The sequence below is a fragment of the Salvelinus namaycush genome, chromosome 2 (assembly GCF_016432855.1).
Source record: "Salvelinus namaycush isolate Seneca chromosome 2, SaNama_1.0, whole genome shotgun sequence".
Classification (NCBI taxonomy): domain Eukaryota; kingdom Metazoa; phylum Chordata; class Actinopteri; order Salmoniformes; family Salmonidae; genus Salvelinus; species Salvelinus namaycush.
The window spans coordinates 76,625,605-76,637,109 of record NC_052308.1 but is presented as its reverse complement, the minus strand read 5'-3'; the positions used below and the strand labels follow the sequence as shown (position 1 = coordinate 76,637,109).

Below are 11,505 nucleotides of genomic sequence, written 5' to 3'. Positions count from 1 at the left end.
CTCTGACTCATTCAGGGACTCTCCAGACAGCCAACTAGTGTCAATGGTGCCACTGTGTTGCTTCCTGGAAACAGTGATATTCTGACTGTATTGGATAACAGAACATCCCCGGAACATAGCATTACATCCATAACATCCATAACACAACTACCTGAATGTACCTTAAATACAGTACCACATAACATAACATATACTAACTAGTGTCAATGCTGCCACTGTGTTGCTTCCTAAACACACTAAATATGTCCATATACACACTAAAACTGTCCATATACACACTAAAACTGTCTATATACACACTAAAACTGTCTATATACACACTAAAACTGTCTATATACACACTAAAACTGTCTATATACACACTAAAACTGTCTATATACACACTAAAACTGTCTATATACACACTAAAACTGTCTATATACACACTAAAACTGTCCATATACACACTAAAACTGTCCATATACACACTAAAACTGTCCATATACACACTAAAACTGTCCATATACACACTAAAACTGTCCATATACACACTAAAACTGTCCATATACACACTAAAACTGTCCATAAACACACTAAAACTGTCCATATACACACTAAAACTGTCCATATACACACTAAAACTGTCCATATACACACTAAAACTGTCCATATACACACTAAAACTGTCCATATACACACTAAAACTGTCCATAAACACACTAAAACTGTCCATATACACACTAAAACTGTTCATATACACACTAAAACTGTCCATATACACACTAAAACTGTCCATATACACACTAAAACTGTCCATAATGTTATGTATACATGTCCTAGATAGGGTTGTGACATTCACACTATATCTACGGTTGGTAAATGGTTGGAATATTCTGTAGCCATTCAACAAGAACTGACAATGGATTATGAAATACCACCTCTCTCTCTATTTGTCACTCCGTCACACACACACACACACACACACACACACACACACACACACACACACACACACACACACACACACACACACACACACACACACACACACACACACACACACACACACACACACAGATAGTTAAGTTCCAAAGATATCCAAGGTTAGACTCACCCAGAACAAGTAGCAGAGTTCTGGACCCCATCTCAAAGACAGACTGGTATTATATCCAGACAACTAGTAGGATCCTAATAAAACTAGTCCCACAAGAACAATCAGTCTGAGATTAAATCTGATTTACTGTTGAATTCAGATTGAAGAAAATCCCAGTTTAACAAGTTATTTCCCCCGTATGATCCGTGGTGATAACGTAAGCAGAAGAAAAAGACAATGACATGTTCCCTCTCCTTTGGCGAGACAACTCTCTCAGTGTGAGCCTCGTGGAAAAACTACTATTGTGTTCTCCGCTCTGCCTCTTTCTGTTAGAGCCCGCCCCTTTCTCTCTGATTCACACTCCCCCTTCTTTTTCCCCCTTATCTCTCGTTTGCCCTTTCTCGTTTCACTCTTATTTCTCAATTCAATTCAAAGGGCTTTATTGGCATGGAAAACACATGTTAACATTGCCAAAGCAAGTGAAATAGGTAATAAACATAACTGAAATAAACAACCAGAAATTAACATGAAGCATTACACTCACAAAAGTTACAAAGTAATAAAGACATTTCAAATGCCATATTATGTCTATATACAGTGCTGTAACGATGTGCAAATAGTTTAAGTACAAAAGGGAAAATAAGTAAACATAAATATGGGTTGTATTTACAATGGTGTTTGTTCTTCACTGGTTGCCCTTTTCTTGTGGCAACAGGTCACACATCTTGCTGCTGTGATGGCACACTGTGGAATTTCACCTAGTAGACATGGGAGTTCATCAAAATTGGATTTGATTTCAAATTCTTTGTGGGTCTGTTTAGTCTGAGGGAAATATGTGTTTCTATTATGGTCATACGTTTGGCAGGAGGTTAGGAAGCGCAGCTCAGTTTCCACCTCATTTTGTGGGCAGTCTTCTCACGGCAGCCTTCTCAACAGCAAGGCTATGCTCACTGAGTCTCTACAGAGGCAAAGATTTCCTTAATTTTGGGTCAGTCACAATGGTCAGGTATTCGGCCACTGTTTACTCTCTGTTTAAGGCCAAATAGCATTCCAGTTTGCTCTGTTTTTTGGTTGTTTCATTCTTTCTATTGTGTCAAGTAGTTACACTACATGACCAAAAGTGTGTGGACACCTGCTTGTCAAACATCTCATTTCATTTCAAAATCATGGGCATTAATATGAAGTTGGTTCCCCTTTGCTGCTATAACAGCCTCCACTGTTCTGGGAAGGCTTTCCACTAGATGTTGGAACATTACTGCCAGTACTTTCTTCCATTCAGCCACAAGAGCATTAGTGAGGTTGGGCACTGATGTTGGGCGATTAGGCCTGGCTCTCAGTCGGCGTTCCAATTCACCCCAAAAGGTGTTCGATCTGGTTGAGGTCAGAGCGGTGGTGAGTGTTGCAGCCGAGGACAGATGATTTTTACAAACTTCAGCACTCGGCGGTCCCGTTCTGCGAGCTTGTGTGGCCTACCACTTTGCGACTGAGCCGTTGTTGCTCCTAGATGTTTCCACTTCACAATAACAGCACTTACAGTTGACTGGGGCAGCTCTAGCAGGGCAGAAATTTTACGAATTGACTTGTTGGAAAGGTGGCATCCTATGACGGTGCCACGTTGAAAGTCACTGAGCTCTTCAGTAAGGCCATTCTACTACCAATGTTTGTCTACGGAGATTGCATGGCTGTGTGCTCGAGTTTATACACCTGTCAGCAACGGGTGTGGCTGAAATAGCCGAATCCACTAATTTGAAGGGCTGTCCACATACTTTTGCATATATAGTCTATGTTTTTGTTTTCTCATGATTTGGTTGGGTCTAATTGTGTTGCTGTCCTGGGGCTCTGTGGGGTCTGTTTGTATTTGTGAACAGAGCCCCAGAATTCTGCATTCAGAGTCTCAATATGTTGTTGTTCCCATTTTGTGAATACCCCAGCTCTTTTCTGAGGGCGACAGTGTCTAGATATAATGTGTATTTGTGAACACCATTATTTTAGTCTTACTGAGATTTACTGTCAGGGCCCAGGTCTGACAGAATGTGTGCAGAAGATTGAGGTGCTGCTGTAGGCCCTCCTTGGTTGGAGACAGAAGCACCATATCACCAGCTACCAGTAGACATTTGACTTCAGATTCAAGTAGGGTGAGGGATGCTGCAGACGTTCCCTTTTGTTTGTTGTCTATTCCATTTGCTTTGGCGATGTAAACATATGTTTCCCATCCCAATAAAGCCCTTTGAATTGAATTGGGAGAGAGGGAGAGAGACAGAGAGAGAGAGAGACAGAGCGAGAGAGACACACACACCAAAACACAATAATGCTGATATTAGTTGGTTAAACTGATGTGTTGTTGAGTGTGTATAGTTCTAGTTTTGGAGAATCCGGGACACTGTGTGTGTGTGTGTGTGTGTGTGTGTGTGTGTGTGTGTGTGTGTGTGTGTGTGTGTGTGTGTGTGTGTGTGTGTGTGTGTGTGTGTGTGTGTGTGTGTGTGTGTGCGTGTGTGTGTGTGTGTGTGTGTGTGTGTGTGTGTGTGTGTGTGTGTGTGTGTGTGTGTGCGTCTGGGGGTGAGATCATGACTGAAAGACTGTGGTTAGACAGCAGTCCTCACACACACAGAGGGTCTTTATGAAGTGATGTATAGACTACCTCCCTTCAACAAGTGACACGGTGTCTGAGTTCATCCCTCTTTCTCTCTCTCATTCAAAATGTTTTTCTGTCTGTCTGTCTGTCTGTCTGTCTGTCTGTCTGTCTGTCTGTCTGTCTGTCTGTCTATCCTTTTTCATCTCTCTTGACCTCCTCTCTCTCTCCCTCTCTGCCACCCTCTCTGTCCCTCCTGAGACGTGGATGTAGATTAAAACTTCTACTTCCTCCCAATCCCGGGTCCGGGAGCACCCCCACCAGTAAAAAAGCTGACTAGCATAGCCTAGCATAGCGTCACAAGTAAATAGTAGCATCTAAATATCATTAAATCACAAGTCCAAGACACCAGATGAAAGATACACATCTTGTGAATCCAGCCATCATTTCTGATTTTTAAAATGTTTTACAAGGAAGACACAATATGTATTTCTATTAGCTAACCACCATAGCAAAAGACACAACTTTTTTTTTCCAACATTTTTTTAATGCATAGTTAGCTATCACAAATTCGACCAAATAAAGATATAAATAGTCACTAACCAAGAAACAACTTCATCAGATGACAGTCTGATAACATATTTATTGTATAGCATATGTTTTGTTCGAAAAATGTGCATACTTCAGGTATAAATCATAGTTTTACATCGCAGCCACCATCACAACTCTCACCAAAGCAACTAGAATAACTACAGAGAGCAACGTGAATTACCTAAATACTCATCATAAAACATTTATGAAAAATACACAGTGTACAGCAAATGAAAGACAAAGATCTTGTGAATCCAGCCAATATTTCAGATTTTTTAAGTGTTTTACAGCGAAAACACAACATAGCATTATATTAGCTTACTACAATAGCCAACCACACAACAGCATTGATTCAAGCCAACAATAGCGATAACGAATAAACCAGCAAAATATATTAATTTTTTCACTAACCTTCTCAAACTTCTGCAGATGACAGTCCTATAACATCATATTACACAATACATATAGAGTTTGATCGAAAATGTGCATATTTAGTGGCACAAATCGTGGTTATACAATGAGTATAGTAGCCAAGCTGCAAACAAAATGTTGGGGGAAATCTTGGGAGAGCCACCTAATCTAATCAATAACTAATCATAAACTTGACTAAAAAATACAGGTTGGACAGCAAATGAAAGATACATTAGTTCTTAATGCAACCGCTGTGTTAGATTTTTAAAATTAACGTTACTACGACATACAGCGTGCGTTAACTTCTACTTGGTCACAATCCCAGATCCGGGAGCACCCCCATCAGTTAAAAAGCTGACTTGCATAGCCTAGCATAGCGTCATAAGTAAATACTAGCATCTAAATATCATTAAATCACAAGTCCAAGACACCAGATGAAAGATACACATCTTGTGAATCCAGCCATCATTTCTGATTTTTAAAATGTTTTACAGGGAAGACACAATATGTAAATCTATAGCTAACCACGATAGCAAAAGACACAACTTTTTTTTTCCACCATTTTTTTCCTGCATAGGTAGTTATCACAATTTCGACCAAATAAAGATATAAATAGCCACTAACCAAGAAACAACTTAATCAGATGACAGTCTGATAACATATTTATTTTATAGCATATGTTTTGTTAGAAAAATGTGCATATTTCAGGTATAAATCATAGTTTACCATTGCAGCCACCATCACAACTCCCACCAAAGCGACTAGAATAACTACAGAGAGCAACGTGTATTATCTAATTACTCATCATAAAACATTTCTTAAAAATACACAGCGTACAGCAAATGAAAGACACAGATCTTGTGAATCCAGCCAATATTTCAGATTTTCTAAGTGTTTACAGCGAAAACACAATATAGCGTTATATTAGCTTACCACAATAGCAAACATCACAACAGCATTGATTCAAGCCAAACATAGCGATAACGTATAAACCACCAAAATATATTAATTTTTTCACTAACCTTCTCAGAATTCTTCAGATGACAGTCCTATAACATCATATTACACAATGCATATAGAGTTTGTTCGAAAATGTGCATATTTAGCAGCACAAATCGTGCTTGTACAATGTGATTAGTGGCCAAAACTCCAAGCAATCTGTCCGGCGCTATCTTGGAGAGGCACCTATTCTAATCGAAAACTATTCATAAACGTGACTAAAAAATACAAGTTGGACAGCAAATGAAAGATAAATTAGTTCTTAATGCAATCGCTGTGTTACATTTTTAAAATTAACGTTACTTCAGCATACAGCGTGCGCTAAAGCGAGACCGCACCGAAATTCATGGCGGAATTATTATTTGACATTTGTCAACATAAATACGAATTAACAACATAAAGATTGCTTACTATTTGCCGAGCTTCCATCAGAATCTTGGGCAAGGTGTCCTTTCTCCAGAACAATCGTCTTTGGGTTGAAAGATGTCCTCTTCTCATGTGGAAATAGCAGCTAACGATAGCCACCCACTGGAGAGGTGTCCAACTCGTGATAGCGCGTCACAAAGAAATCCAGGAAAATCGCAATAAACTGATATAAACTGCTATAAGTCAGTTTAAATTAACTACCTTATGATGTCTTTAACACCTATAACGAATAAAAACATGACCGGAGATATAGAACTGCTAAAACGAAAGCGTTTGCAGGACGCCATTGTGATGTCCCCTTGCGCCAGATGCCCCGTTGAAAAGAAGGCTACTTCGGTTCCATGATCATTTATAGTGGCCCAGATTGCGCAATCCACTCCATTCAAATTCTCCCTGCTTACTGACATCTAGAGGAAGGCGTATGCAGTGCATGTAGCCCGATGGCTTACATGGGGACTTATAAACTGGCCTCAGAACAGGGACCTCGATTTCTGAAATCTCACTCCCTGACAGGAAATATGCTGCAGAATGAGTTCTGTTTCACTCAGATAAATAATTCAAACGGTTTTAGGAACTAGAGGGTGTTTTCCATCCAATAGTAATAATAATATGCATATTGTACGAGCAAGAATTGAGTACGAGGCAGTTTAATTTGGGAACGTAAATATTACAAAGTCCCAACAGCACCCCCTATTGAGAAAAGGTTTTAAGGCAGCTCCCTGCACCTCTCTGTCCCTCCTGAGATGTGGATGCAGATTAAGGCAGCTCCCTGCACCTCTCTGTCCCTCCCTGAGATGTGGATGTAGATTAAGGCAGCTCCCTGCACCTCTCTGTCCCTCCCCGAGATGTGGATGTAGATTAAGGCAGCTCCCTGCACCTCTCTGTCCCTCCCCGAGATGTGGATGCAGATTAAGGCAGCTCCCTGCACCTCTCTGTCCCTCCCTGAGATGTGGATGCAGATTCAGGCAGCTCCCTGCACCTCTCTGTCCCTCCCTGAGATGTGGATGTAGATTAAGGCAGCTCCCTGCACCTCTCTGTCCCTCCCCGAGATGTGGATGCAGATTAAGGCAGCTCCCTGCACCTCTCTGTCCCTCCCTGAGACGTGGATGTAGCTTAGGGCAGCTCCCTGCACCTCTCTGTCCCTCCCCGAGATGTGGATGTAGATTAAGGCAGCTCCCTGCACCTCTCTGTCCCTCCCCGAGATGTGGATGTAGATTAAGGCAGCTCCCTGCACCTCTCTGTCCCTCCCCGAGATGTGGATGCAGATTCAGGCAGCTCCCTGCACCTCTCTGTCCCTCCCTGAGACGTGGATGTAGTTTAGGGCAGCTCCCTGCACCTCTCTGTCCCTCCCCGAGATGTGGATGTAGATTAAGGCAGCTCCCTGCACCTCTCTGTCCCTCCCCGAGATGTGGATGTAGATTAAGGCAGCTCCCTGCACCTCTCTGTCCCTCCCCGAGATGTGGATGCAGATTAAGGCAGCTCCCTGCACCTCTCTGTCCCTCCCTGAGATGTGGATGCAGATTCAGGCAGCTCCCTGCACCTCTCTGTCCCTCCCTGAGATGTGGATGTAGATTAAGGCAGCTCCCTGCACCTCTCTGTCCCTCCCCGAGATGTGGATGCAGATTAAGGCAGCTCCCTGCACCTCTCTGTCCCTCCCTGAGACGTGGATGTAGCTTAGGGCAGCTCCCTGCACCTCTCTGTCCCTCCCCGAGATGTGGATGTAGATTAAGGCAGCTCCCTGCACCTCTCTGTCCCTCCCCGAGATGTGGATGTAGATTAAGGCAGCTCCCTGCACCTCTCTGTCCCTCCCCGAGATGTGGATGCAGATTCAGGCAGCTCCCTGCACCTCTCTGTCCCTCCCTGAGACGTGGATGTAGTTTAGGGCAGCTCCCTGCACCTCTCTGTCCCTCCCCGAGATGTGGATGTAGATTAAGGCAGCTCCCTGCACCTCTCTGTCCCTCCCCGAGATGTGGATGTAGATTAAGGCAGCTCCCTGCACCTCTCTGTCCCTCCCCGAGATGTGGATGCAGATTCAGGCAGCTCCCTGCACCTCTCTGTCCCTCCCTGAGACGTGGATGTAGTTTAGGGCAGCTCCCTGCACCTCTCTGTCCCTCCCCGAGATGTGGATGTAGATTAAGGCAGCTCCCTGCACCTCTTTGTCCCTCCCCGAGATGTGGATGTAGATTAAGGCAGCTCCCTGCACCTCTCTGTCCCTCCCCGAGATGTGGATGTAGATTAAGGCAGCTCCCTGCTCCTCTCTGATTCATAGGGGTTGAGTTAAACATGGAAGACACATTTCTGTTGAATGCATTGTTGTACAACTGGCTCTTAGAAAAAAAGGTACTATCTAGAACCAAAAAGGGTTCTTTGACTGTCCCCATAGGAGAACCCTTTGAAGAACCCTTTTTTGGTTCCAGATAGAACTATTTTGGGTTCCATGTAAAACCCTCTGCGGAAAGGGTTCTACATTGAACCAAAATTTATTTTCTATGGGGACAGCAAAGAACCCTTTTGGAACAATTTTTTCCAAGAGTGTAGGTATTCCCTTTAACTCCTCTGTATATTTGATCTCATGATTTTGTCGGCAGCTCTATGTCCCCATCTCCCCGTCTCTCTCTCCCCCTCTCCCACATCTCTCTCTCCCACCCTCAATCTCTCTCCCCCTCTCCCCCGTCTTTCTCTCCCACCCTCACTCTTTCTCCCCCTCTCCCCCGTCTTTCTCTCCCACCATCTCTCTGTCTCTCTCCCCCTCCCCGCTCTCTCCCCTCCCCGCTCTCTCCCCTCCCCTCTCTCTCACCCTCTCTTGCTCTCTCCCCCTCCCCCCTCTATCTCCCCCTCTCCTCTCTCCCCTGTCTCTCTCTCCCATCCTCTCTCTCTCTCCCCCTCCACCCTCTCTCTCCCTCCCCCTCCCACCTCTCTCTCTCCCTCCCACCCTCTCTCTCTCACCCCTCCCTCCTCTCTTTCTCTCTCTAACAAAGTCTAGTATAATATAACACATGCTGACCCCTGAGAACTGCCAATCTGTCTATACACACAAAATAAAGTCCATAAACACTAAAACTGTCTATACACTCTAAAACTGTCTATAAACACTAAAACTGTCTATAAACACTAAAACGGTCTATAAACACTAAAACTGTCTATAAACACTAAAACTGTCTATAAACACTAAAACTGTCTATAAACACTAAAACTGTCTATAAACACTAAAAGTGTCTATAAACACTAAAACTGTCTATAAACACTAAAACTGTCTATAAACACTAAAACTGTCTATAAACACTAAAAGTGTCTATAAACACTAAAACTGTCTATAAACACTAAAACTGTCTATACACACTAAAACTGTCTATACACACTAAAACTGTCTATAGACACTAAAACTGTCTATACACACTAAAACTGTCTATACACACTAAAACTGTCTATACACACTAAAACTGTCTATAAACACTAAAACTGTCTATAAACACTAAAAGTGTCTATAAACACTAAAACTGTCTATAAACACTAAAACTGTCTATAAACACTAAAAGTGTCTATAAACACTAAAAGTGTCTATAAACACTAAAACTGTCTATAACCACTAAAACTGTCTATAAACACTAAAACTGTCTATAAACACTAAAACTGTCTATACACACTAAAAATGTCTATAAACACTAAAACTGTCTATAAACACTAAAACTGTCTATAAACACTAAAACTGTCTATACACACTAAAACTGTCTATAAACACTAAAACTGTCTATAAACACTAAAACTGTCTATAAACACTAAAACTGTCTATAAACACTAAAACTGTCTATAAACACTAAAACTGTCTATAAACACTAAAACTGTCTATAAACACTAAAACTGTCTATAAACACTAAAACTGTCTATAAACACTAAAACTGTCTATACACACTAAAACTGTCTATAAACACTAAAACTGTCTATACAAACTAAAACTGTCTATAAACACTAAAACTGTCTATAAACACTAAAACTGTCTATAAACACTAAAACTGTCTATACAAACTAAAAATGTCTATACACACTAAAACTGTCTATACACACTAAAACTGTCTATACACACTAAAACTGTCTATAAACACTAAAACTGCCTATACACACTAAAACTGCCTAGAAACGGTCTTGTATATAGTCTCATAGTTTATACATGTATTAGATGGGGTTGGAACATTCACACTGTATCTATGGTTGGTACATGGTTGGTACATGGGTGATAAATGGTTGGAATATTCTGTAGTAATTCAACAATAACTGACAATGAATTCTGAAATACCACCTCTCTCATTTTGTCACTTTCTCACACGTACACACGTACACACACACACCCCACACACACCCAAACACACACACATACTGCACAAACACACAACTAGTCAAGTTCCAAAGATATCCAAGGTTAGACTCACCCAGAACAAGTAGAAGAGTTCTGGACCCCATCTCAAAGACAGACTGGTATTATATCCAGACAACTAGTAGGATCCTAATAAAACTAGTCCCACAAGAAGAATCAGTCTGAGATTAAATCTGATTTACTGTTGAATTCAGATTGAAGAAAATCCCAGTTTAACAAGGTTTTAATTCCGTATGATCCATTTTGAGAAAATGAACAGAAGAAAACGTAAAAAAAATATTCCCTCTCTTTTCGTGAGACACGTCTCTATGTGAGCCGCGTGGGCTTAGAAAAACAACTATTCTGCTCTCCTCTGTCCGCTCCCTCTTTCTCTTTCTGAAATTCAGTCTCAGCCTGTAAATGCCCGCCCCTTTGGTTCTCTTTCACTTCTCTCTCTCTCTCTCTCTCTCTAGGGGGTTGGCTTCTCTGAATAGCTTCTGAAACCAAGCCCAGTGGAACATGGAGGAGAGAGAGGGATAAGAGAGAGAGAGAGAAAGAGAGGGAGAGAGTGTCTTTATTCTTCTTTGAGTGTAATATCTACTGTAAATTGTTATTGTTTATTTCACTTTTGTTCATTATCTACTTCACTATCTTTTGAAATATTAACATATGTTTCCCATACCAATAAAGCCCCTTGAATTGAATTAAGAGATGGGGGGAGAAAGAGAGAGCGAGAGCGAGAGAGAGAGAGAGAGAGAGAGAGAGAGAGAGAGAGAGAGAGAGCTGAGTAATGGTTCATCTAAACAGCTGCTGTTCTGGAGTCTTTGCCAGTAAGTAATCCAATCTAAATCCCCCCCCCCCCCCCCCCCTCCCTCATCCCCTCCCTCCCTCTCCCAGAATATTGACTTCGAAACTTGATACCAACAAGATTCCACTGGGAAAAAATAAAACATATTAGCCAGTCACAGAATGGCCCCTGATCCAGACAGACAAGCTCACCTACTGCTCTGTTCATTCATTAGGCATCAGACAAGCTCACCTACTGCTCTGTTCATTCATTAGGCATCAGACAAGCTCACCTACTGCTCT

At 41.9% G+C, this 11,505-nt stretch overlaps 1 protein-coding gene across 2 annotated transcripts in view; it reads right to left on the bottom strand.

The window, feature by feature from the left end:
- LOC120018425 (adhesion G protein-coupled receptor E1-like) overlaps positions 1 to 10,790 on the bottom strand; it is a 67,227-nt gene extending 56,437 nt beyond the window's left edge. The window contains exon 1 of one of the 2 annotated variants that reach the window (XM_038961629.1): positions 10,493 to 10,790. In XM_038961629.1, coding sequence (XP_038817557.1) covers positions 10,493 to 10,523 — 31 coding nt within the window. In that variant the 5' untranslated portion in view covers positions 10,524 to 10,790. Of the gene's footprint in view, positions 1 to 1,093; positions 1,350 to 10,492 lie in introns of those variants that run through there. The other variant, XM_038961623.1, reaches the window with a different exon arrangement.
- Between the last annotated feature and the right edge of the window lie 715 nt (positions 10,791 to 11,505).